At 30.8% G+C, this 26595-nt stretch overlaps 2 protein-coding genes across 3 annotated transcripts; both read right to left on the reverse strand.

Moving 5' to 3' along the window:
* Window positions 1-3948: 3948 nt before the first annotated feature.
* On the reverse strand, window positions 3949-7197 carry LOC115709192 (G-box-binding factor 4). Of its 2 annotated transcripts, XM_030637249.2 has the most exons (4): window positions 6111-7197; window positions 5943-6014; window positions 5105-5134; window positions 3949-4407 (listed from the first exon to the last, which is right to left on the reverse strand). In XM_030637249.2, exons 1-4 carry the CDS (start codon window positions 6867-6869, stop codon window positions 4327-4329), a joined length of 942 nt encoding a protein of 313 aa, XP_030493109.2. In that variant the 5' UTR covers window positions 6870-7197; the 3' UTR covers window positions 3949-4326. The 2 variants fall into 2 exon arrangements, with proteins under 2 accessions (XP_030493109.2, XP_060963079.1); XM_061107096.1 differs by having other exon boundaries at window positions 4285-5134; window positions 6111-7163.
* A 595-nt stretch (window positions 7198-7792) lies between these two features.
* LOC133032190 (uncharacterized) lies at window positions 7793-25563 on the reverse strand. Its single transcript, XM_061106057.1, has 5 exons — window positions 23024-25563; window positions 12042-12638; window positions 11730-11916; window positions 7936-8073; window positions 7793-7822 (listed from the first exon to the last, which is right to left on the reverse strand). Exons 1-5 carry the CDS (start codon window positions 25561-25563, stop codon window positions 7793-7795), a joined length of 3492 nt encoding a protein of 1163 aa, XP_060962040.1.
* Window positions 25564-26595: the final 1032 nt, after the last annotated feature.

Consider the following 26595-nt stretch of genomic DNA (forward strand, 5'->3'; position numbering starts at 1 on the left):
TTTTTTAATAGGTTCCCAATGGTTGGGTCTTCTCTGGATCGTCTTTTCAGTGGATGACGTAAGTAAGCAGGGGGCTTCCTATTCAGGCTCCAACAAATTTTTACTTGTCAAGTTGCTGCGATCGAGCGAAAATCAATTTTGTGGGTTTAGATGGTGAGGATGTTGGGGTTCAGGGTAGACTCAAGTATGGGTTTGGTTTGGGGTAGATGTCAGTCTGGGTCGTTGGGCGCAAACGTCAGTATAGATTCAGTTTGGGGTTAGAATGCCGGTGTGAATTTCTTTAAGAGTTATAGAGAGAATGAGGGAGTTAGAGAGAGAAAGTGAGTTAGAGATTTAGGAATAATATCACAAAAATAAATATTAAATGAGTAATTTGCGGCATAAATATCTAAGTTTAACTTCCAGTTGTAAATAAATACTTAAGTTTAATTTTTAGCGGTAATAATACTAAGTTATAATTTTGGAATTTCTGTTGGTAGTTAAGTAAATTGTCACGTGGCAAAAATTAACTTAGGTATTATTATCACTAAAAATTAAACTTAGTTATTTATTTGTAACTAGAAGTTAAACTTAAATATTTATATCGCAAATTACTCATATTAAATTGTACAATATATGAAGGTGAGATTTTTGGTTAGTGGGTAGACTTCAATTTAAAGTTCCCATCAATGAAGTAAAAAGACTCTTTTAACATTCCCATATTGAAGGAAATTAAACTTCTAATCTAATTTTATCATATTTAAGACTGACCATTCAAATTTGAACTAACAAAAAAGTATTTGGTCAAACCAATTTTTCTCTAAGTTTTTCCATCTTGCCAAAATGTCTCAAGACCACAAGACAACCTAATAAACTATGACTTAGCTCTGTTCACTCTATGATCGATTCAATTCCATAGCTCTTCTTCATTACCTTTTAATGACTAAACAAATTAAAGCTTTTGCATGTGAAATGATATATACACAAATAGTTGAATTTTGCTTGAAATAATAATATTTCATAAAATCTTGTTCAATTTATTTTATTTTATTTTTTTTAAAAAAAATACACATTTAATGGAAAGACAAACAAACAAATATAGTAATGGAATTACTCATATTAATATTTATTTATATATATATGTTATCATTCACAACGTTAGACGAGCTTTTTCCATAGTGATGAGTCCGTGAACACAAAATAATTCAAGTAAATAATAATCTATTTAATATATATTTTTATATATATTTTTTTTCTAATGAATTACTACATTATATTATATAAAGAAAGTAAACTCTTTTTTTATTTATTTTATTTTTGAAATTTTATGTGAATTTCATTAAATGCCAATACATTACTTATCATAGATAGATTAGCACTTCAAGGCCACCAAGTCTTAGAATGATCCATTGTATTTGTAATTGTAAGTTTGGACGAGGAATGAACTATCTGATTTTAAGTGTGTTGTGTAAAATTTTTATTTGCTTATTTATTTTAATTTTTTAAAATAATATATAAAATTCTTATATTCAAGTTTTTATATTTCTCTACAATCATATTCTCTTTCATAATATTCTCTATAATTAAATTATTTTGAACACTTATTTCAAACCTCCCCTAAAAGATTATTTTGTGTGTATAAAATATTAAAAATTTCATACAATCAGTATTTTTAATTTTTTTTATTGTTTTTATGTATTATTTTCTAGAAAAAAAAAACAAGAAAATACAAAAAAAAAAAAAATATTACAAAAATATTATGGGCCGGCCCATTAAACATTTATACAGCCCACATACAAATATTTATAAAAATACCAACTGCTCTAAACCTTCAGCCGCACGGAATGAACGATGAAGATGAACATACCTTGATCGTTTCAAATCAGCAAAACAACCAAAATGACACCAAAAAGAGGGAAATACAACCATTAATTTCGGCAAAATCAACTAAAAAAGAAGACTTGCAATGATTTAAACAAAAATTTATGAAAAAAAAAATCAGAAAAAATGGGAAGAAACTGAAATTACACAATTATTTTTTATTTTATTCGATCAAAACAACTCCCCCTAATATCGAAATCTAAATTCATGAAAAGTAGATCTGTAACAAACAGATCTGGAGCTCGCCCCGAATCCAAAACAAGGTATGATGTGAAAATTTAAAAAAAAACCTTATGAATAATAGATCTACGTTATATACAGGTGCATTTTGGTTGATTATTGGTTTCTAATGTGGAATATATTTTTAAAAAAACACAATAAGAAAAGCAAATTCGAATTAAGGGACAACAAGTTACGTATAAGTTTGTTTATTTTTTGTTTTGGTTGCCTTATAGTTGCATTATCATTTTATGATAGTTTATATATTATGCAAGTAGCAAAACCATAATAAAACTACAAAACAACTGTAAATAAACTAAAATACAGAAAAAACTCTTTGAACATCTAACATCCATGATAAATCAAATTATTACCCATTGATGATATAAAAATGGACAGGAAACAACTAGACAACAATATATTCCCAAAACAAAACACATACAAACGTGTTTACACTATTAAAAAACTATGAAAAAACTAATACAAACTGAGAATAGATCAAATGAAGAAACTGAAATGAAAAACAATAAAACATCTAAAAAAACAAAAAACATAAAAAAAAAAAAAAAAAAGAACAAAATGAAACAGAAATTAAGACTAAATAAACGAAAATGAAAAACCCAAAAAAAGAACAAATAAATTAAACTAAAAAAAATAGAAGCCCGAAAAAACCAAAAGAAATGCTAAAATGAAAAACCTAGAATAGTAAAGTCGAAAAACACAAGACACACAAATGACAAAAACAAACAAATTTCAAATAGGGGGAAACAAAAAAGAAACTAAAATCAAACTTTATACCGAAGACCAACTACATCTTGATCATTTTTTTAGCATCATCTTGAGGAATTTTTTCATGGGCAGCCACCTTTGATTTCTTCTTTAGAGGAGCTCGCCCAAGTTTCGATAATGGAGGAGCGAAATCAGAGTCATCCTCCTCAACAACAAGTCGTTTACCCTTGATTCTATTAGTTAAAGATTTCAACCCCATTTTAGAATTTTTTTTATTGAACAGTGGAAGGAGTTAATGAAGAACGAGTTACAACCATATTTATATATGGATAAGAGAAAAATAAAAAGAGGGAAAACGGTTATGGGATTCGATTAATGAGAGTTGAAAAGAAATTTAAAGAACAAAAAGAAGAGGAAAAATGGAGTTGGGATCATGAAGAAAGAAGTGTTCAGTTATGGAGGTTACTATTTTTCAAAAAAAATAAAATAAAAAGAAATAGAAAATAAAAGGAAAAAGAAGAGAAAAAGGAGGAAAATGATGTATAAAGTGATTAAATACATCAATCACTAACGTGTCAAAAAAATTGAATTGTGTGTATGTAGTAAAAATGTAATAAACTTAAAAAAATATGTACAAATGTTGAATTAACGGTGTGGTGGTATATATGTAATAAAATTAGCATTTTATATTTTTGGCGTAAAAATTTTTTTTTTTTTTTTGTTTTTAAATTATCCCATTATTTAATTAAAAGAAAAACATATATATTTTTTCAGTTCTTATTTTACTGGTGGCTACAAGGAGGTGTGGCGGTAACGAGCTCACTATTCGTACTTTTTAGCATTTATGGAATAAAAAATCTTGAAAGCCAGAAAGTAATAAAACAAGAAATTCAACCGTAAAAGAGAACCCTTCTGTTATTATTTAGTTTAAGAGTTAATAAAGCAATTAAAACAAGAATTACAATAAGCTTTTAAGTTAATCACAAGATTACCTATTACAATACAACTAGTAATCATATAATCACGGAACAAGATCCTTAAATGAGAGAAGAAGAAGATGACCTTGTTGTAACCACCATTTTCACTCATTCATTTTCCTATTACACATCATAATAATAATAATAATAAATAAATTAATAATGAAAAAGAAACATCTCATCTCATCTCATCTTATCTTATCTTTTGCTATGCCCATAGATATTAATTACAACAATAACTGATCTCAAGGATGAGCTTCTTTTCCTCACAACAACAATTTTTGGGGGAAAAGAAGTTTTGCATACATGGCTGATATATATAATACCTACTAAATAATACTTTTAACTAAATTATATATCAACAGAAGAAGCTAACCTATCTCCATTGATTTGATGGACTACTCTTTTTTTTTTCTTGACTGTATGGTATTTGATGATTTAGGAGATCAGAATCCAACAACAGTGTGCTATTCTTTTTTTCTCTCTCTCCATCTGGACATTTTTTTTTCCTTTCTTTTTCTGTTTCTTTCGGTCTTGTTTCCTACCATAGCCAAGACCGAACTCTTCGTAGAATACGTGGTGGTCTTTGCTTCTCTTCTATTGGTATGATTTTTTCCATTAGCTGCAGCAAAATAGAAAAACACAGCATATCAGTTGTTGATTATTCTTTATTCCTTATATTTTGACCTTGATCGGAATACTGCTAAATTTCCTTATGTATTCTAATTTTTTAGATACCGCATCACCCAAACAAAAGAAGTAATAAAAAGACTACCAAGTACCTAACAATGTACATGGCTGGAAACAATTGACCTTCCAAAAGAAATACTTGTCTAGTCCTGCTAATCCTCTATCAACCCGAAATGAATATATAAATACCAAGCACATGTCTTCCAGTCCCTCAATGTCAAATAAGCACCTAATTATCAACACAAGCTAGTTTGCTATAACTAATGACAAGTGAACTTTGTCTAGTCTACAGCACACAAGTATCAGAGGAAATCTAAAACTACCCACCTCACAAAAGCATTGAATATACTAGTTTAAATTGTAATTGTTTGCCCATTTCAACAATAGAAAAGTAATAAACTGGATGCTTCACCACTAATTTCATTTGAAAAATTGTTCAAAGCATAGACATAAATTTCAACCTTAATTGTTTTTGTTATTCCTTGAATCAGTATTATTCTTACTCTTATTTGTTTTATTGTTCCTTGAGGATCAGTATAATTAAATCGAACAAGAAATTTACGAACAAATTTTTCTTCTACAATGGATATAAAGTTACTACGAGGTTGGATCAGAAGTGTAATCAGTACCTGCTTAAACCTTTCCTTAGTTCTCTCAGCCTGCATAAAAGGAAAAGTTCTGTGAGAACAAACATGTAATTTCTTTGGTTTAGGCTGATAAAGAGAAGGTTGTGATCAAAGAAAAGAAAATATACACCCACTGAAAAATTTATACACAATAATACTTCTTTGAGTAATTCCATTCCCAGATACTAAATAAATAATCTAGATTTTACTACCCATATCGCTACTGTCACTAATCTCATACAGATACTAGAGAATTTAGTCAATACCCAAAACAAGTTGAAAATACAAGTGTTAATTCCACCATCAAGAATTATACAGTAAGTAATGGGAATGCACACAAAATAGATAATAGGTGTAAACTCTAAATATGAGATTTTGTAAGCTGTAAAGAGCAAACATACACAACTGAAAAATGGAACTGTAAGGAAATCCATATGTACTAAGCAAATCACAGATAATTCATACAAACATATAGATAAAATAAATAGATATAAGTGTGTCTAACTTATGTGGTGGCTCAGCAATTGCTTACATATTCAATACGTTAAACGCCAAGTAACATTGCATAACAAAAATTCATAATAGCCGGGGTTTTGCGTTAATAAATTTGAACTTCAAGCATCATAATCCCGAAAAAGGTTCAGTTAGTAAAAACTTAAATTAAGTACTAACGTTTCTACAAATCTTAATCTTATTTGATGCCCATTAGAAAGGCAAAATGCTGTCACAAACATCAAATTTCCCCAATTTGACTAATAATCTATCATATGATCAATACAATTTTGACCCAAAACTAAAGTCATAAGAGATTCCAGAACTGAAAGCCAAAAAAGTGCAGTACCTTCTCTTTGAGCAACCGATCGTTCTCCTCCTCAAGTTTGACTGCTAATGTTTCCAATTCAACCTGGTATGCCTGCAAAATTCAAAACCCATCATAAAAATTCAGCCACATAAACAGATTAAGAAGAAAAATTTCCATTTCTGCCAGATTCAATCAAATCAAATTCACCTGTTTCCTTTCTCTGGACCTTGCAGCCGACTCTCGATTCTTGATCATTCGTCTCTGTCTCTGCTGCGCAGCCTTATCCAACGGTTCCAAAACATTCCGCCCTCTCTTCCCTCTTCCTCCACCACCACCTCCACCGATCACCTCAACACCATTTCCGAAACCAATTATCGAACCCTCAACATTGTCCAACGCCTGCAACGGACTAGGCGGGATCGAATCGAAAGCAAATAGTCCACCACTCAACCTCTCTGTTATCGGAGCAGGAAGAGACTTCACATCCTCATCCTCAACAGAAGCGATCCCAGTTTTGGCAAGTAAAAAGTCCTCAAGCGTCATCACCATATCCTGCTCCTCCTCTTTACACTCCTTCCTATCTCCAGATACGATCTCCCGCCACACTTCATCAACAGTCTTAGGAGCACTAGATGAGCCAATGCTGCCGGAATTCAAATCTCCAGGAGCCACTGCCACCGCAGCAGCAGAAATGGAGGTTGTCGGAGTCGGGTCGATCAGAGTAATTTGTGCATCTAAAAGAGTAGACTCAGCACTGATAGCTGAGGCTTCAGTGCGAAGGTAGCCATCGACGGTCATCGAGTCCAAAGAGGATTTAACAGTGCGATCACCACCGTTGATTTTAGATTGTTGATCAGAGATCGATAATTTGGGTCTTCTAACAGCTGAAGAAGAAGCAGAAGATGATTTTCGAGAGAGATCCGAGTTTCTCGAATTTGACGACGCCAATACCTTGGACGACGCCATAGCCAAATTGTTAGGGCTTTTTCTTGAACTTTCTCTCTCTAGAACCCAACCAACACTCTCGATTTTCTCTCTCTAGGGTTTGGTGAAGTTAGGATTTGGGCTTTTTTTTTCTTCAATAATTACTAATTTAATTTAATTTAATTTAATTTAATAATAAAATTTAGAAAAGAAAATCAGTTAAGAGATTGGGATCGGAGAAAAAAAATAAATAAAAAGGAAATAAATGAATAAAGAACTGGTCTTAGTACTGACCCAGTGACCACCTGAGTTTCTGCAATAATTCGAAAATTTGTGGAAATGACCAAAAAAAAAACAGTTTCGAAAATGAGAAATGGAATAACCGGGTGAACCGGTTGCAGGTTGAAGCTTTTGACTTTGACTATGTTATGGACGGCTGTGATGAGAGAAATATTCCGTACTAATAATGATTATTTTGATAGTAAGTCCAACGAGAAGAGTACACAATGTTATTAGGCAGAACTCTCCAACACTAAATATGCATATCATTATTTAAAGAGCTTGTTTGGAATATTAAATTGAATTATTTATATCATATTTTTATATAATACTATGTTAAATTTTAATTTATACTAAAATATCTTTATATATTAAAAGTGTCTATCTAACGGCAATTCTTGGTTTAACGGTGTTTTAATTTTTTATTCTGTTAAATTTAACTGAGATTAACCCTCCGTTAACTTTAAATTTCCAATTTCAAAATTCAAACTGAAACGTATGAATAGAAAGTTTTTAAGTCGATAGACCGATTCAATGGTGCATTCCATTTTTGAATCAGAATCGATTTAAATTTATTGTCGATTGATCACCTTCGGAATGGTCGATTGAGGCAAACACCGATTGGGTCGATACGATTGAAATACTCACAGCACCGTCAATTCTTGCTATCTTCCGATCTCCATCTTTTAGTCTCCATTCACGTCTCCATTGGCCCCCTACAAGAGAAAACAGTCGGTGAGAGAGTGCCACAAAAAAAAAAAAAAAAAAGAATTCGTAGAGAAGATAGCAGTTTACAATTTTGATCAAGCCTTGTGTCCCAAAAACTCACCATCTCCGCTAGAAGGTCAGACGAATTCTCTGCCGTCAGATCATGATCATCATCTTCGTAATCATCATAGTTAGAGCTTTTTTGAATCAGAGAAAATATCAAAGCGTCCTGGTAGAGGTCGGCCTCTGGGTCATGATTCTATAGGGGATAAGATCCAGAGGTACAGAGGGATTTTGTTACTCGAATTTGTGCCTTTGCTTCTTGTTAAATTTATTGTTTACATGATGCCTACAGCACTCAAATCCAAGGCTTCTTATAACGTTATTTTTTCATGTTATTAGCAAAGGTAGGTCCATTCACGTATTTAATTTTGATGGAAACTTTGATCTGGTCTCCATTGGTGGCAATCTTGAGCTATTTTTAGAGGTCTTTCTTTGTTAGTATATTATTGTTTGAAAATTGGAATTTATGTTTTTAAAAAATTAATATAGTAAATTTCTCAAATGCAAATTAAACCAGGACTAAGTGCATATGCTGATAATCCTCGTTATGTTGCTTAATCTTTGATTGGTCTTCTTGATAAAGTACAAGAGGCAGTTCCGATAAAGCTGTGTTCTTCCACTCCAATTTGAGTTGGGGTAAGTTAATGACTACTAATCCATAATGGAATTGAGTTTTCAAAAGTATGAGAAAGATTAGAAATATCTTTTCCACATTTGAATTCTTATTAGATTTTTTACTGAAATACAGGCAACTACTGGCTTGAGATCTTTGCCCAAAGATACGTCTGAACGCGTTTTGCAAGAAGTAATTTCTGCTCCTTAGTCTTATGTATCTGTTTATCTTTATTATTTGTGTAGCTTACTATGTGTTTTATTTTAAAAATATTCATAGTAATTCCTTAATATTTTTTTATAAATAAAGTCTTAATTGTGGTACTTAGATGTAATTCTTATTTAATGAAATTCGGTTTAGTATTTGCTAATCGAAGCAAAATTGACGAATTCTGGAAATCTGATTCTCACAATAGCGATTTGTATTCGTAGGGGCTGTTTCGAATTAATCGAATTTTGAAATGATTATAGCTTTTCTTGCAATAACAATTGTGAGAATGGAAGATTCTCCAAATGCGATAGACACTCCACAGTAAGGTTCTTAGCTTTTTCTCCTTCCCTATTTTATTTTTATATATTCTAAATCAATTCTTTTCACTATATATAATATATAAAGATATGTGTTTATATGCGTGAGTTCGCATCTTTTTTTCTACTGTAATCGATGTGAGTAATTCTATGGTGAAATGGGACTTGTGAAAATGGAGATTTATAGTGGATTGGATGGTAGAATGGAGAAGGTGGCTGAGGAGTTCGATAAGTTTTTTGAAGGTGTTCTGACCATAGTCTCTGTGTCAATTTTAATTAGTTGTTTACATGTATATAGTTTTTATGAGTTTTTTATACATGTATATATTTTTTTAGTGTTGTTTTGGAGGTAATAAAGTTGCATAGATTGGGAACGCTCCCTAGACCTTTGATTCCTCAACTGGTAGGTATCTTCTATTTTTGAACTCTTTGATATTATGAGGTCATCAATCATCCAAAAAACCTGGAGCTTAATTTGAAAACCTTATATGAACTCTCTTTTTTTGAAATTGAGGGCTCTTGTCCAAATCTCAAAGAGGTGCCAAAAGGTATCAAAGAGGGTTCTATTCTATTTTATTTTATGCTGTTAAGATTGTTACTTGTTAGTCTTTATTTTTTAAAATTTACGTTTTCTCTTTCTATATATACATTGTGTAATTATTTTTTTTCGTAAATTGCACTATGCTCTTTTTGGTAGAAAAGAAGAGGGTTCTATTCTATTTTATATTATGTTGTTAAGATTGTTATTTGTTAGTCTTTATTTTTTAAAATTTATGTTTTCTCTTTCTATATATTATTCTTTTTCGTAATTTTCACTATGCTCTTTTTGGTAGAAAAGAAAGAACAACAAAACACTCTTGAATTTCAAATTTTAAATATTATGAGAGAAAGCTTAATGGCTTAGTAAGTATCTCTGTGGCTTGAACTCTATGAATTGGGAATTCTGTGTTGTTTTTGATAGAGAACAACAACATGTTTGAGTTACTTGATAGGGAAAAAAATGATAACATTCATGATAAATACAATGTATAGCTCTCATATCATGACTCTTTTCTTCACTACATTAAATAATCATCACCATTACTATTTGTCAATAGTCATTTTAGTCCTTGTATATTCTTTTCTTCACTATATTAAAATGCCCGCAACACCGTTTCTCTATATATTCATGTATACGATTGAGCATTCGATTTCGATTTGTTGTCGATTGATCCATTTGAGCTTTGGAATGGTCGCTTAAGTTGAACCATTGGGTTGATACGATTGAGCTGTCTATATTTAATTCAAAATCGATTTGTTGTTGATTGGATTGTGGATTGGGTAAATTTGATACCAGACTGACATAGTAATGCTTTTCTTGCAGGCAGAGATGATTCTGAAGCAACTAGAAAACCTTAGCCCTCATAGCGTTGCACCCATAGCTGTGGGAAATGAAATGTAAAAATGGACAAAGAATTTATAATGAATATTGGCCAATACAGGCGTTATAAGTTTGACGATATTTGAGACTTGCTGAGAGTAATGAGAAACAAGTTGAATCACTATAGGGAGCTTCCAAAAGAAATTCAGGTTTATACTTTTTGCAAACTTAGGTTGATAATTATTATGCATATACCTTGCCTTTCATTAACCCTCTCATTATTTTTAGACTCTAATTTATATACTATTATTAAATCTTTGCCTGTAAGTGGATATGCTGGTGATTATGAGAAACTATATTTACAATATGTTAGTTCATTGATCGTGTGTAAGTGAAGATGTTGTAGAAGATATATTGTCATGTACTACATTTCAATTAAAGTCCTATTTGAATGTGATAAATTTTAACGGTTAAATATATATAAATTTATATATATATTTTCGCAAATAAATGAATAATGAATCTTATCTTATTCTCATAAAAATAATATTAAAAATTATTTTTGCAGAAACATAGGTTGTTTGTCCAAAAAATTACGAAAAATTATCAGTCAAAAATAGAGAATCAAGTTGTATGTAGATACAAAACAAACGATCAATCCAAAATACAATCAATTCACCATTCAAAGAGCCGAGTCGATGGAAGATTAGAATAAAGTTTTATGCTTTGATTAATTTTTCATAAGGTATTCTATATTAAGACTTTATTTTTTTAATTGTTTTCCTCTATTTTAAGGTGCCACTTTTTATTTTATTTTTTCGCTACATAATGTTTCTTTTAAATTTTGTAAAATAAGTATATTGTTCCTTTGAATTTTTTAGAAACAAATAATAACTGTTAAAGTCATATATTGATATGATCATAAATTATTTCTTCACATGAAGAATAACTACAATATTAGTATGTAAATATTAAGATTAACTTATTTTTTATTATTAATAACAATGTACGTGTCATAAATTTGTAGACACAATTATGTTTTATTAATCAAATACACGGACACAAATTTAACTTTTATAAAAATAAATCGCTAAGATAATCATACCACTTTAAGTACCTAAATCTAAAAAAAAAAAAAAATCAAACCTTAAATAAAAACTAATATTTACGTGGTTCGGCACGTAACTTCCATCTAGTATATATCAAATATGGTATCATAAGAACTAAGTCTCGTGTATGTATAATGGTCAAAATTAATAACGTACTCATCATTATGAAACGAAATTATATATGCATATAAACGAAATTATTTATATAAATATATAATTTATAAAAATATAGAAGAAGCTGACCTTTGTGTCATCAGCTCGTCCATCACCTTTGGCTCCATAGCTCAAGACATTGAAAACGGCAGCGTTTCCAGTAATAGTACCACTAAGCTTTTCAATTGGTGCTATTTTGTGATAATTGTTTTTTGTCCACGTTGGGATATTTGGATTCCATTGCCTAGCATGGCAAGGTTTTAAGCATGAACACACACTAATGAAGCAATCATGAGACCAATTATGATCAATGATAGACTTCTTCGCTTTAAAATACTCATATTTTGTTTAATACATCTTTTTTTTTTTTTTGAAAGAGAACATCAGTTCATTCGAAATTACCCAAGCAAAATAGGATTGACAGGGGGCAATCCTTCCCCTACACAAACATAGTCCATGATGTTGCCAAGTCTAGTTTGGGAAGCTAGATCATTGACTCCCGAGATAAAATCACGGTTAGCAAAAGCAAAATTACAATATTCAAAAGACTTAACCAACTTCAGTATCTTAAAGAAAACACCTGCGGTCTTCCAATCCGGAACACTCTGTCTATTTAACGCGTTGACAACCACCAAGCAATCCGAGAAAAGGAAGATGGACGTCCAACGCTGCTCAATGGCCCACTGTAGAGCCATGTAGATGGCTTGAAGTTCAGAATAAAGAGCCGAGTAGCCTTCAGAGCTCTTACATATTGAGATCCAAGTAGATGAATTCCTGTCAAAACCGACAGCGGCCAAACCGCATTTCCCATCTTTGAAGGATCCATCCAAGACAAGAAAGTTTGAATTGAAGGGGGCTCTCTGCACCAAGTGGACAGTTTTATGGGGAGCATCAGACCCTGGAAGATCATTGATGCCTCCTAATTCCTCAAACCTTTTCCTCACTTCTGTCAACAAACTCAAGCAATCCCGGCTTCTCCCACCCAGCCGAATAGAATTTCTGTAGTTCCAAATGGTATCCCATATGACATATCCACACACAAGCAGTTTTGAAGCTTCTGTTGGGTTTTATGCCCTAAATAAAACTCTTTACAATCTGATTAGTTATCAATATAAGAAATTTGAAGTGATTGATGTTTGCATGAATTTTACATGCTAATGGTTTAATATGTTTGATATGTTTATTACATTCATACACACAAAATCAGTTAAATCCAGATCATATGTTTATTCACAATTACAATATCGTCAACACAGTGGAATGTGATTGTGATCGTATGAATCAAAAGTTTTGGTCCCTGTTTCATCAGTGTTATTGGATTTACACTAATGTGATAATCAGCGATGATGTGTACTTACACTTGGAGTAAGTGTTATGTTCTTTCCAGGACATTAGTAAAGTATACTAGTTTCGAATGTATGGAGTATACATTGGACTGGACCGATATTGCAACTAAGTTAAGATATTACAAACTTACCGTTACACATATCTTTCCAAGTCAATATCAGTAGTTGATCTTAAGATTAAAAAAATCTAAATCCTGATATGCTTGGGCTCAACTCAGGAGTGCTATTCATGTTCTTTGATTTATTAGTTAAGCCTACTTTTGGGTCAGGGTGATACGTATATTTTGGGAACATGATAGTACGATTGAGTGGGAGTGCTGAACATAAATATGGAATCTATAGCTTCTACTGGTGTATAGAAGTCAAGTGATGATTCCCTTCGAGCTTAACAAATAGAAGTAAATGGATGAGCTCTTGTTTAACTGACTAATTATTAGATCACTAAACACCATTTACAGGTAGCTAAGTGTTTTAAGGGGCAAAATACATTGAGGGGTGAGAACGGTAAAGAAATCCCATCTCGATGTAGATCATCTATATAGAGGATCTTTAAATCACAATAAGATTATAACAATGGTTAAATGAGATAGTATATTGATATCGTGGAACATACAATATGCTCTATATAAGTCTGAGAGTGCAATTCTAAGTTCTAAGAGTGGATTCAACGAAGAATTAATAAGTAAGAATTTACTTGGTAAATTTGGTTCACTTATTGGAAGCTCAGCATATAGATCCATGGTCCCCATTCTAGTTGAGAACATTCTGCTTGTAAGACTCATTAATTGATTCGTGATTGATCAATTATAATTCTAAAGTTAGACTATGTCTAATTTTATGAATTTTCACTAAGCAGGGGTGAAATTGTAAAGAAAAGAGTTTTTAGGTTTATTTTATTAATGGACTTTATATGTCTAATTAATAATTAAATTAAATGACAATATTATTTAATAATCTATTTTAGTTATTAAATAATTAGTTTTGGCATTTAAAAGGTTAGAATTGGAAAATTGGCGTTTTTGAGAAAATAGAGATAAAATTTGATAAAACTGCAAAATCAAGTGAGGCCCAATACTACACCATGGCCGGCCACTTAAATTGGTTTTTTAAATTAATATTTTCATTATTTTAATGCCAAATAAATCCTAACCTAAACCTAGTAGTTGCCTATAAATAGAAAGTGATGGCTCAGTCAAATCACAAGTTTTCAGATCATCTTTCTGACAGAAATTTCTCTCTTCAGAAAAACTGAGCCTTCCCCACTTTCTATACCTGGCCGAAATCATCCCTCTCTTTTCCCTTCATTAATTTCGACCCTAGTGAAAGAGTGAGTGCCCACACACAGCAAGCAGTAACTCAATCATAGATTGGAAGACTGTGAAGGATCAAACTTGAAGAAGAAGGACATTCGGGCTCAGATCTTGATTATACTCTGCTATAGAAAGGATACAAGGGTTAGAGATCTGAGTGGAAGGAGACATTAATTCCGCTGCATCAATGTAAGGTTTTCTTAACTTTATATGTGTTTATTTTATCGTTTTAGAAAGTTCATATTTAGGATGTTTAAACAACATACTTGTGAGTAGATCTAAGATCCTGGTAAAATAATGCAACAGCTTCTTCCTCTTCCAAATCACCACACAGGTCAAGTACTAAGGACAGAACATTCTCGCCCTGCAGTCTTTCAATTCTGAGAGGAATGGGGGCTCCAAACCAGATGGATCGAGTTAGGCTACACTCAAAGAATATATGTTTGGAGCTCTCAACCGCTTCATTACACAGGAGGCATCTATCATCATCAATGTTGCCCAGCTTGTCTCGAGTTGGTAAAACTCCGCTACATATTCTCCACAAGAATAGGCTTGCTCTCGGATGAATCTTACATGACCAAATCCGTTTCCATATTCTATTCTATATAAAATGTGCCTATATAACAAAATTCTTGGTTTATGATATTTTTTTTATTTCATTGAAAAAAAAATAAATAAAGAACAAAAAAGTCAAGGTTGTATTTGGAAGAAATAAGATAATGAAGGTTCTGAACATCTTATAATCCTTAAAGTATAGTTTTTTTTTTTGCTTTATTTTTCTTTATCTCTTTTTTAAAACTGAATAATGATTTCTGTATATAATATATTAGACATAAACACCTACTTGTCTTTTCACCTTGCAAAGCTCTTCAAAAAACGATGAGTATTTCTGTATTTAATAATACTGACTGCTCTAACTTCATCAGTTTATAATTCTAAATTATTCGAGCACTAAATTATTCCAAAACAAGTTGATTGTATCATGAATTTTAATTACTTTTGTCATTCTATAAAAAATTAAAAGTTTTAATTGTATTTTAATTTAGACATCCTTATAACAACACAAAATTGGTAAAGTATTACATTTTATTCTTTTTATTTGTGTTTAAAAGTGATAAGAAAGATAGCTACATCTTTCCTATAATATAATTTCAGTTAAATAATGTTCATCTTATGTTATCGTACACATGTTTTCAAATTGAGATTAGCTTACTATATGAGTATGAATATATTAAGATTAGCTTATTATTTAATATTAATAACAATGTGCATATCATAGATTTATATATATATATATACATGGTATACTTATCAAGTCGTTCAAATAATAATTCAAAATTAGTTACCAAATTCTAAAATGAAAAATTCACTGAAACTTAAATAAAACTAATATTAACGTGACTCGACACTACCATATTCAATTTATCAACGAAAAAATAGACAACTCAATTATATACGGACTCGACTAGAATGAAAAGTGTAAAATATAAAAATTACACTATTGTCGAAGCAAAGGAAGATTAAAATCTACCTATGGGTATCATTATTTTTCTTATCTATAATTTTTAGACAGATATTATCTTCAATTATCAATAATTTAGAGATTGATTTTTAATTTTCTTTTTTATCTTACACACAACAATTAAGTTGTGTTTCCTTAAGTATTTGAACATCAATTTTTAGTTTATTTTTGGATTAACTTAAGAACATATTTAAATTATCAAGCTTTCTTAAACACTAATATATTGCATCTGGTATTTTTTTTTAATTGTTAAAATTATAAATTATATTATTTAGATATACATAATAATAATCTCACCTAATAACAATAATTTTTTTCTTTAATTTTTAATTGTATCACTTTTAAATAAAGTAAAAAATACTTAGCATAAATTTTAGTATACGTGTCTCGCACGTAACTTTTTGCAAGTTTCTCTTTATATATTAAAAGTGTCTATCTAACGGTATTTCTTGATTTAACATTTATTGGTTTAACAGAATATACTTAAAAATAAAAGAATATTCTGTTAAATTTAACGATTAGGTTTGATCTCCCGTTAACAAATAAACCCAATAATTAAACCAAAAAATTAAACAATCTTTTAAATATTAATAATCTCTTTTTAAATTAAAAAAATCATCTTAACCACATATCTCTCTAACAAACCTATCTTGGGAGAATATTAATAATTTTTTTTATTTATTTTTTAAAAAAGAAAAATCTTTATATATTAAAGTTAACCTCACGTTATCTATCAACAAAAATAATAACTGGGCATTGCAAATCATTGGTGGCGACTTGCACTATTTGAGTTATTCCTAAGGTATTTCTTCCTTATTGTGATCTTCATTGAAGAGTTATTGGTTTTCTATGTAATAGTGATTGTTCCTTATATTCCATGTTTATGTAATGGCTTCTATGAAATTTTCTTATAAATAAAAAATAGTAAAGTTCTCCATTTTTCAAAATGGCTCTCTGTTTTTTTTTATTATTGGTTGGTGTTAATTCGCCCCCATGATTCAAGTGTCATGGTTTAGCAGAAATACCACTTCTATCTTTGTGTGATTGCAGATATACCACTTCTGTCATTGACCCATTTTTAGCTTTAAAAATGCAGATGTTCATATAATATTAACACTTTACAGAATATTTATAGATATAAACTTACATTACAATGCTATGTTAAAAAAAGAACTAAATAGAATAATCTACTACTCCAATAATAAATTTATTTACAATTTTATAATTACACTAATATTATTTTTAATACATTATTAAATAATATTTCAAATATAAATAATTTGTAATCTTTAAAAATAAAATATATTCAAAATCTTAAAAAAACTAAAATCTTAAATTAAACTAGCAATACGTGGCTCGGCACGTACATTCACCTAGTTATATATTAAAGCGTCCATAAAAATTAATACTACATATAGTTTTACATAAAAATATTGCATAAAATACAATTTAATATAATACTATACAATACAATACAGTATAATATAGTGTACCAAACAAACCCTAATATTATTTATTAATCAAAAATATATAAGACTTAATATTAAATTGTACTAATAGTGGTATGTCACTTTTTCGTGGTACTTAATATCTTAAAATTAGGAGTAACAATTTGTATTGACATGTTAAGGTTTTAAATTTACTAAAAAACTGTTGACGCGAACACCACTCGTGGCACGAATAAATTATAAAATACAAACAAGACCTGAATAAATTTCGTGTCGTGTCGTCTCCGTATCATGTTGGAGGGTTGTAAGCTAAATTGTTATTTTTAGTATTTTTGTATCGTGTGGAGTTATTAAATTTATTTTAGATCTGACACAAACATGACCCGTGACACAAAAAATTGATAAAACGCGACCCACATAATTTTCATGTCGTGTCGAACTCATAATCTGTTGACCCAAACTCTTAAGTCTTCTTGTTTTGATGATTAACAAATATTTGATTATTATTTGTTACTAATGAGTTGTTGATTTTGTAGCACAATTAAAGATAATTAAGCTTTTTAAAGCAAAACTAATTCAAAAGGCAAAATAATAATTTTATTAAAATTCTCGAAAGTACCCGAAGTGGACTCAAATGCTCAAGGAACTCAAAACAAGACTCCATGAAGGTTTATGTACATTTTCTAGTCTTGTACAGTGATTTACAAGTCCACACTTGAACATTTTAAGTATGAAATTTGGCTCACTAACTTGTGCGACAAGTTATTTCACAAAAATAATATCTAAAATTTCTAAATTGATTTTTAAGATTAAATATCATTCAACTAAGAGAACAAAACTAGAATTTTTGAAATCGAATAAACGAGTAGAAAGTTATGCACATTTTAGAGCCTAAAAAGGTAGCTTTTTGCCACTACCCTATTTTCAGTCTACCCTTTTTAAATGGCAGGCTGTTTTTCATAGAAACAGCAGATAGTTTTTCCCAGTATTTCTTTTTGAAAAGCATGTTAATGTTGGGTTTTATGCCCTAAATAAAACTCATTTCAATATAATCAGATTTACTTATTAATATAGATCAGAAATAACATTTAATGTTGCATGGTTCACATGATTTATTTCATGATTATATGTACATAATGTATAAATTCATCTGAAACCCTTTTCACATACTTGATCCTGTTTATTGTGCCGTCAACACATTGGAAAGTAAACATGACTATGTGAATAAAGTTTCCTAGATTTATCAGACATAGGGTTTTACTGATATGATAATCTACAACAGAGTTTACTTGCATTTGGAGAAGTGCTATGTTCTTTCCAGAGCATTGGTTAAAGTAAAGCTCAGGTTGGATGCATGGAGTATGCATCGGAAGGGACCGATATTGAACTTTGACTTAGATTTAATTAAACTTACCGTAAAATCTATTCAAGTCAATATCGCCTAGTTGATCCTAGATCAAATGTTCTTAATCCTGTTATGATTAGGCTCAATCTTGAAAGGCTATTCGTGTTCTTTGATTTTTTAGTTAAGCCTACTTTTAGGTCAGGGTGATACGTACATTTTGGGAACACGGTAGTGCAATTGAGTGGGAGCGCTAGCATAAACATGGAATCTATAGCTTCTATCTGGCGAATAGTAAGCAAAGGATGATCTCCTTCGAGCTTGACCAAACGAACATAAATGGTGGAGTACTCATTTCACATAAGCTGAAATATCATTTATACGGGGTCAAGTGTTTTAAAGAATAAATACATTGTAGGGTGTAACGGTAATTTAATCCCTTTACAGTGTAGATCATTCATATAGAGGATCATTGATCACATTAGGATTATAACAATGGATAACTAATGATGTGTCTATATGGTGAAACATATAGAGCATTCTATATACTGAGAGTGCAATTCTAAGTTCTATGCGTGGATTCAACGAAGAATTAATAAGTTAGTGAATTTTAGTGCTAAATTCTTGATCTACTTATTGGAAGCTCGGTTATATAGACCCATGGTCCCCCCACTAGTTGAGATAATATTGCTTGTAAGACTCATGTAATTGGTTTTGATTAATCAATTATAATTCTCAAATTAGACTATGTCTATTTGTGAATTTTTCACTAAGTAAGGGCGAAATTGTAAAGAAAGAGTTTATAGGGGCATATTTGTTAATTATGATACTTTGTATGGTTCAATTAATAAATATGATAAATGACAATATTATTTAATAATTATTTATAGTTATTAAATAGTTAGAATTGGCATTTAAATGATTGAATTAGGAAATTGGCATTTTTGAGAAAATCAGATACAAAAGGTGTTAAAATTGCAAAATTGCAAAAAGCAAGGCCCAATCCACTAAAAGTATGGCTGGCCACCTTTGAGTGTATTTTAAGTTGATTTTTTCATTATTTTAATGCCATATAATTCAAATCTAACCCTAGTGGAATGCTATAAATAGATAGTGAAGGCTTCAGGAAAAACACTTCTTCTGATTCAGAAAAACTGAGCCTCTCTCTCTCCCTATCTTTAGCTACCACTTCTTCTTTCTTCTTCCTTTGAATTTCGAAATCCTTAGTGATTAGAGTAGTGCCCACACACATCAAGTGATACCTCAATCATAGTGAGGAAGATCGTGAAGAAAGATCATCAGCAAAGGAGATTCAACATCAAAGATTCAGAGAAAGAGATCCAGGTTCAGATATTGATAATGCTCTGCTACAGAAAGGAATCAAGGGCTAGATAACTGAACGGAAGGAGTCATTATATTCCGCTGCACCCAATGTAAGGTTTCCTAAACTTTATATGTGTTTATTTCATCGTTTTAGAAAGTTCATATTTAGGATGTTAATAAACATACTTGTGAGTAGATCTAAGATCCTGGTAAAATAATTTCCAACAAGTGGTATCAGAGCCATGGTAATTGATTTACTTGCAAGAAATTTGGACTTTAAAACGATTGTTTGTATGTTCTTTGGATGGTATCATGTTGTATTGAGTGTTATTTGATGATTGATTGATGTTTGTGAAATTTTCGTGAAAAATAATTGCGATTTTATCTCTGGAATTATTTTTATTGGATAGTATGGAAAAAATTAAGCAAGTTAGCCTTTTACAGAACTTAATTTAGATTTTATTTGAATTAGTTATGATTTTTTGAAGATTTGAAAAAATCGGGGCTGTGCTGATATTTTCCTACGATCGCAAATCTGTCCGTACAGTTTCGAATTTTTTTTGTTTTTCTTCGATTTTTCATGCTTTTTCATGGAATTAACTTCCAATTTTTTGTATAATTTTGTATTTATACTATTACTATTCCTAATTCAATTCTAATTATCATTTTGAATTAATTTAATATTTTTTAAATTTAATTCAAGATATTAGTGTAATTTGAATTTGAATAGAATTAGTATCTATCTTCTTGCTTAAAAATCTATCTTATTTTTAAATTTGATTATATCTTATTTTTTTTAAATTTAAGGTCAGATTTTATAAGATATTTATAAAATCTTTTAAGATATTTTTTAAAATATCTTATCTTTTAAGATATTTTTAATTATATCTTATCTTTTAAGATTTTTTTTTAAATTAAATCTTTTTAGATATTTTGACCTTATTTAAATTTAAAATAAGATATTTATAATCATGTAATTTTAAATAGATGTAAGATATTTTGCTAACTTTTAAATTTTGTTATTTTATTTATTTAAATTAAATGTAAAATCTAAAAAGATATTTCATTTATCTTTTCTAATTTTTATTTAATTTTTATTTTTAAAATAACATTTAATTTTTAAAAGTAATTAGCAAATTTTGAAATGATATTTAGGTTGGTTGAAACCTAATTTTTCAAAATAGTAGGTTTAATTTTAAATATTTTTTTTTTTAAAATTTCGAAATTTAATTTTTTTTATTTCCGAAATTAATTTTTTTTTTAAACTTTATTTTCGAAATTAATTAATTTTTTTTTTAATTATTTATTTTTCGAAATTATTTATTTAAAATTAAATAAATCCTACTTCCAACTATCCAGCTAACCTTGTTGCAGGAGTATGTGGTTTTAGCTTATGTGTAAGTTTTCAAAACCTATTATTACTTGATTGCAAATAGCCATGGTTACTTTTTGCCAGATCTAATGATCTGATGGCTCCCTTGGTCAAGATAATAATTTGTAACAGGTATATTTACAATCTTCTTTCATCTGTGTATGACCTAGCAACATGATAGGACCCATCCAAAGTGTGCCTGTGTGAGCCTATGTGTTTAATTTTATTATAGATGCATATAGGTTGTTGTTGCTAAAATAAATTATCATAGTTCTTGATAGAATTTATTTAGGCCCATTTAGTTTTTGGGCCTATTCAATTAATAACAGTTGTTCTTATTAAGGTTAAATTCCTCTCTTTTGGGCCTTGTGTGAGAGTTGGGAGCCATAGAAGTGGGTACGACATACTGAACCCAGCACCCCCTCACACAAACCACCCCAATTGTAAAGGCCCTTTTGCCTGATTTGAATAACTGTACTAGGTTAATTAAACTAGTTTAACCTAATAAAATTGATTAGCAACATAATTAATTTCATTTATTTTGAAATTAATTTAAGAAAATTGTAGTTTAAAGAATTTTTTATTCTAAGCTAAACTATATGTATTTTCTTGTATTTAATTAAATATAGAATTATAACCATCTAGATTCTTTCTGGAACTTAATTTAAATTTTTCATTAAATATTCTATTTAAGTTGATATTTAGTTATCTACAACTAACCAACTTACCCCTGAATATCTTTTGAATTTCAAATTTCAAAATTAAGTTGAGGAATTTTAGGCATTGGTTATTAAGATTCTTTGGATATTTTTTAAGTTGATATCTTTTCGAATATTAACTTAAAATGGAATATTTTTGAATTAAGTGATTACAACTTAATTTTTAATATTTAATTAAATTTAAATTTGAAAATATTTAAGTTCTAGATTTTTTCTAATACAACTTAAATTAGATATTTTTTTCGAATTTTGTGGAAAAGATACTTAGTCAAATAAGATATTTTCTAGATAGTTATTTCTAGACTCCTTTTTATTTCTAATATTAAATAGGAAATATTATACATTGTGAAATTAATTATTTATTAATTAATTTTGGTACAATTTATTTTAAGTATATTTTCCTAGTATTAAACTAGAGATTAATTATTAAGCCTTCTCTGCACTCAATTATTTATTTCTTGAATTTAATACATTTAATTAATTTGAAAATTAAATATCTAAGTTGATTTTTATCATCATACTTAAATATTTCTTTTTCATGACATTTAATTAAATAGAAAATTATTTTTAGTTGAAATTTATTTTTTTTAACTAAATTTAAATGATTTTCAAAATATATTTTTTCCTTATTTTATTAATCAATTTTCGAAATTGCATTTCTTAAATGCTAGAATTTCGAATTTTATCTTGAAAAATAGATTAAGTTGTAAATTAATTATTTATTTTAATTAATTCTTGGATCAACTTAAATCAATGATTTTTTCATTTATTGATTAATTTAAAATAAATTGAATTAAAGTATATTATTAGAAATTGAATTAATTAGTCAAAGGAAAATCTAGATAGGTGATATTTTTGCTTAAAGTATTTTTCTAGTGTATTTAATTAAATAGAAAATTAATATTTAAGTTGATTTTCATCATCATACTTTTTTTTTTTTTTGAGAAATAGAACTGTTATTATAAAATAATTGAGTCTTTTACAACAACAGAGAGAATAGACGAGGGAAAGTCCTCAAGCCATGTACAAACATTATCCAACACTAGAGCTTGTTTAGCCAAACCGTGAGCGGCTTGGTTACCATCACGATAAACATGATTAACACAAACTGTAGGGAGATAGGATAATTCAGTTTGAACAGCAAATATTAAATCTTGAAAAGATGAACGATTTGATGTTGATTTGCGAAGAGCATTGGCAAGGATTAAAGAATCCGTTTCTACCATATCCACCTTAAAATTGAGTTGTCTTGCCCATTTGAGACTATAAAAAAGTCCCTTAGCTTCCATCTCTTGTGGTAGACAGCAGCCATTAATTGGGTGAGACATTCCAGCCGTGATATTGCCATTTGAATCCCTGATTATAGCACCAAAACCAATTTTATTACAAGCTTCATCAAAGGCGGCGTCAACATTCAATTTCAGGCAGGTGGGAGGAGGAGGCGACCAAGCTTTCGAAATGGATGGTGTAGCAGGCGGTGACAAACCAGCAGGAAGAGATAACTGCTGTGTAGACTTATAATTGTTTAGAAAATTCTGAGCCTTTGCAGAAATAACAGTCGGCTGTTGAGGGGATTTACCATGAATGACATTGTTTCGATCAGACCAAATAGACCACATTGTGCAAAAGATCGTTTCCAACTCAGATTTGGTATAACTCTCTGAAATTTGAAACAAAAAGTCTTCTATGTTCATGGAAACAGCAGCCTTGTTATTAAATGTAAAACCAGCAATTTTCCAAACATGTCTAGCATGTTTACACGAAAACAATGCATGTCCCACCGATTCCCAAGCATTAAGGCACAAACTACACGAAGCTGAAGTGAGAGATTTTTTCTTAAAAAGTTCAGCAGCAACCGGCAATGCATTATGTATAGCTTTCCAAGAAAAAATTTTCACTTTAGGGGGTAGTTTGAGCTGCCAAAAGGACTTCCACCATGCAGTGTTTGGGTTGGAGACCGACTCATAAGTATCAGCAGAAGAGGAACAAGCAAAGAAATAACATGATTTAACTTCATACTCACCCCCCGTACCATGCCAAATCCAATAGTCTGGGCTTGCATTATTGGATAAAGGCAGAGATAAGATCCTTCCAACATCAACCGATGAAAAGTCAGCTGATAATTTACTAAAATTCCACTCACGATCTGGTGTAATGTAGTCTGCAACAACACTATTTGGAATACCAGAATAAAATATGGGAGTGAAAATCAAATTGCCAGGGATCCAAGGATCATTTGCACAGCTGATACTAAAACCATTCCCAACTTTCTTCCTAATTCCTTTTTTCAGTAATTCTCTGCCCCAGCAGATCCCTTGCCAGGTGAGAGAAGAGGCACCACCAGTTGCAGCAGAGAGAAAATCATTCCTGGGAAAGTATCGACCTTTAAGAACACGGAATAGCAGAGAGTTATGATTTTGGAATAACCTCCAAGCTTGCTTTGCTAGAACAGCTTGATTGAAATGGATAAAATTACGAAATCCTAAGCCACCTTCCATTTTAGAATGGCACAGAAATTTCCATTGTTTCCAATGAATCTTCTTCTTATCTGTAGTCGTGCCCCACCAGTAATTTGACATCATACTCTCAATTTCTCGACAAAATTTAACAGGAAGTTTGAAGCAACTCATTGCATATGTGGGAATTGATTGAATGACAGCCTTAAGTAGAACCTCCTTACCACCAACAGAGAAGATCTTATCAGTCCAAGCATGTAATAATTTCCAAATACGCTCTTTTATGTGATTGAACATGTTCTTCTTATCACGCTCAGAATAAGCTGGTAAACCAAGGTATGACTCATGACAATCGCATATAGGCATGCCTAGAATGTTTCGGAAAGAGTGTTTTGCAGCCTCAGTGGTATTAGGTGAAAAGGACATGACAGACTTATCAGTATTCAATTGTTGACCAGAAGCTTTGTGATAAGTGTCCAAAACTCTTTTGATTGCACCACAAGATCTATCATCCGCCTCACAAAACAACAAACTATCGTCAGCAAAGAGCAAGTGAGAAATGGACGGCGAGTGTCTTGAGATAGCTAAACCTTTTAAGCAGCCAATAGACTCTTCATATTGTAGCAATCGAGACAATCCTTCAGAACAAATCAAGAATAGATAAGGAGATAGTGGATCTCCTTGCCTGAGACCCCGTTGAGGTTTCACATTGCCTGAAATGGCACCATTGACAATGAAAGATAGTTGAGTAGTTTGTAGGCAATTAATGATAAGAGCCACCCAACGAAGACTGAACCCCATTTTTCCCATAACAGCCGCTATGAATGACCACTCCACTCGATCAAAAGCCTTGCTCATGTCCAGTTTGAGCGCTGAAAAACCTTTCCTACCCCTAGTTTTGTGCTTGAGGCAATGAACCAATTCAAAGGCTACCAAAATGTTATCAGTAATGAGCCTATTAGGCAAAAAGGCGCTTTGAGTTTCTGAGATAACATGAGGAAGAATAGTTTTAAACCGAATCACCAAAGACTTAGAGATTAGTTTGTAGACAACATTGCACAAACTAATTGGGCGAAAATCTTTCATTGATTTTGGTTTCTTGATCTTGGGAATGAGAGTAATCAGAGTTTTGTTGAGAGCTTCAGGACTACCCCCTTTGTTGAGAACATGAAGAACTGCCTATGTGACCAAGTCACCAACAATATCCCAATTATGTTGATAGAATAAAGCAAACATTCCATCGATTCCGGGACTGCCATCACCATTCATAGTTTTGAGTGCCTCAAAGACTTCTGTAGCAGTAAAGTCTTTCGAAAGAAAAGCATTATGTTCAGCTGTTACAGTAGTAGGAATGACATTAAGAACATGCTGTAAAGCCCAATGGTCTTCATTTTGTGCTTGAAAAAGATTCTCAAAGTAAGCAGCCACCAAACCAGATATTTGATGTTGAGAAGTGTAGACAGATCCTTCCTCATCTGTTAACAGTTTGATCTTATTATTGGAGTATCTTGCAGAAGCTTTCGCGTGAAAGAACTTGGTGTTACGATCTCCTGATTGCAACAAATCTATTCTGGCACGTTGCTGCCAGTATTGTTCTTCAGTGGCCAATAAATCATCAAGAACAACTTCAGCTTTCTGAACTTGCTGGCAATGTGAAGTTGCTGGTGTAGAGGTGTTAGAGAGGGCTGTAACAGTAGCTTGTGCCAAAGAGATCTGAGATTTAAGGTTCCCAAACTTATCCTTATGCCAAGATCGAAGAGAAGCAGCACACTTTGATAAATTGCCATTCAGAACATCAATCGGGTTCCCTGAAGAAAAGTTCCAGCATTGAGAAATAATCTGGGAACATTCAGCTTCCTTAAGCCACAATTTTTCAAATCTAAATCGCGATCGATACTGGACAGCAGTGGTAGAAGATTGCAGATTAATTACACTGAGGACAGCTCTATGATCTGAACCGTAGTAATTCAGGTGAGACACATGTGGGGAAGCCAAATTATCTTTCCAAATGGTATTAATGAACACCCAGTCGAGACGCTCTTGTAAAGCTAGTGGATTCCGTCTATTCTTAGCCCAAGTGAAATCAGGACCCGTGTGAGAGAGTTCAATAAGAGAGCA

The sequence above is a fragment of the Cannabis sativa genome, chromosome X (assembly GCF_029168945.1).
Source record: "Cannabis sativa cultivar Pink pepper isolate KNU-18-1 chromosome X, ASM2916894v1, whole genome shotgun sequence".
Taxonomy (NCBI): Eukaryota; Viridiplantae; Streptophyta; class Magnoliopsida; order Rosales; family Cannabaceae; genus Cannabis; species Cannabis sativa.

Bases quoted from the DNA above. Each gene is read 5' to 3' on its own strand.
- LOC115709192 (XM_061107096.1), bottom strand. From the start codon at position 6,869: ATGGCGTCGTCCAAGGTATTGGCGTCGTCAAATTCGAGAAACTCGGAT. The intron at 6,015-6,110 runs GTGAATTTGATT...TGAATTTTGCAG, and splicing joins GGTCCAGAGAAAGGAAACAG to GCATACCAGGTTGAATTGGA. The intron at 5,135-5,942 runs GTACTGCACTTT...CCTTTTATGCAG, and splicing joins ATCGGTTGCTCAAAGAGAAG to GCTGAGAGAACTAAGGAAAG.
- LOC133032190 (XM_061106057.1), bottom strand. From the start codon at position 25,563: ATGAAAGATTTTCGCCCAATTAGTTTGTGCAATGTTGTCTACAAACTA. The intron at 8,074-11,729 runs GTCAGCTTCTTC...TATCCCCTATAG, and splicing joins GACGAGCTGATGACACAAAG to AATCATGACCCAGAGGCCGA. The intron at 7,823-7,935 runs GTGAGTTTTTGG...TTTCTCTTGTAG, and splicing joins CTGACCTTCTAGCGGAGATG to GGGGCCAATGGAGACGTGAA.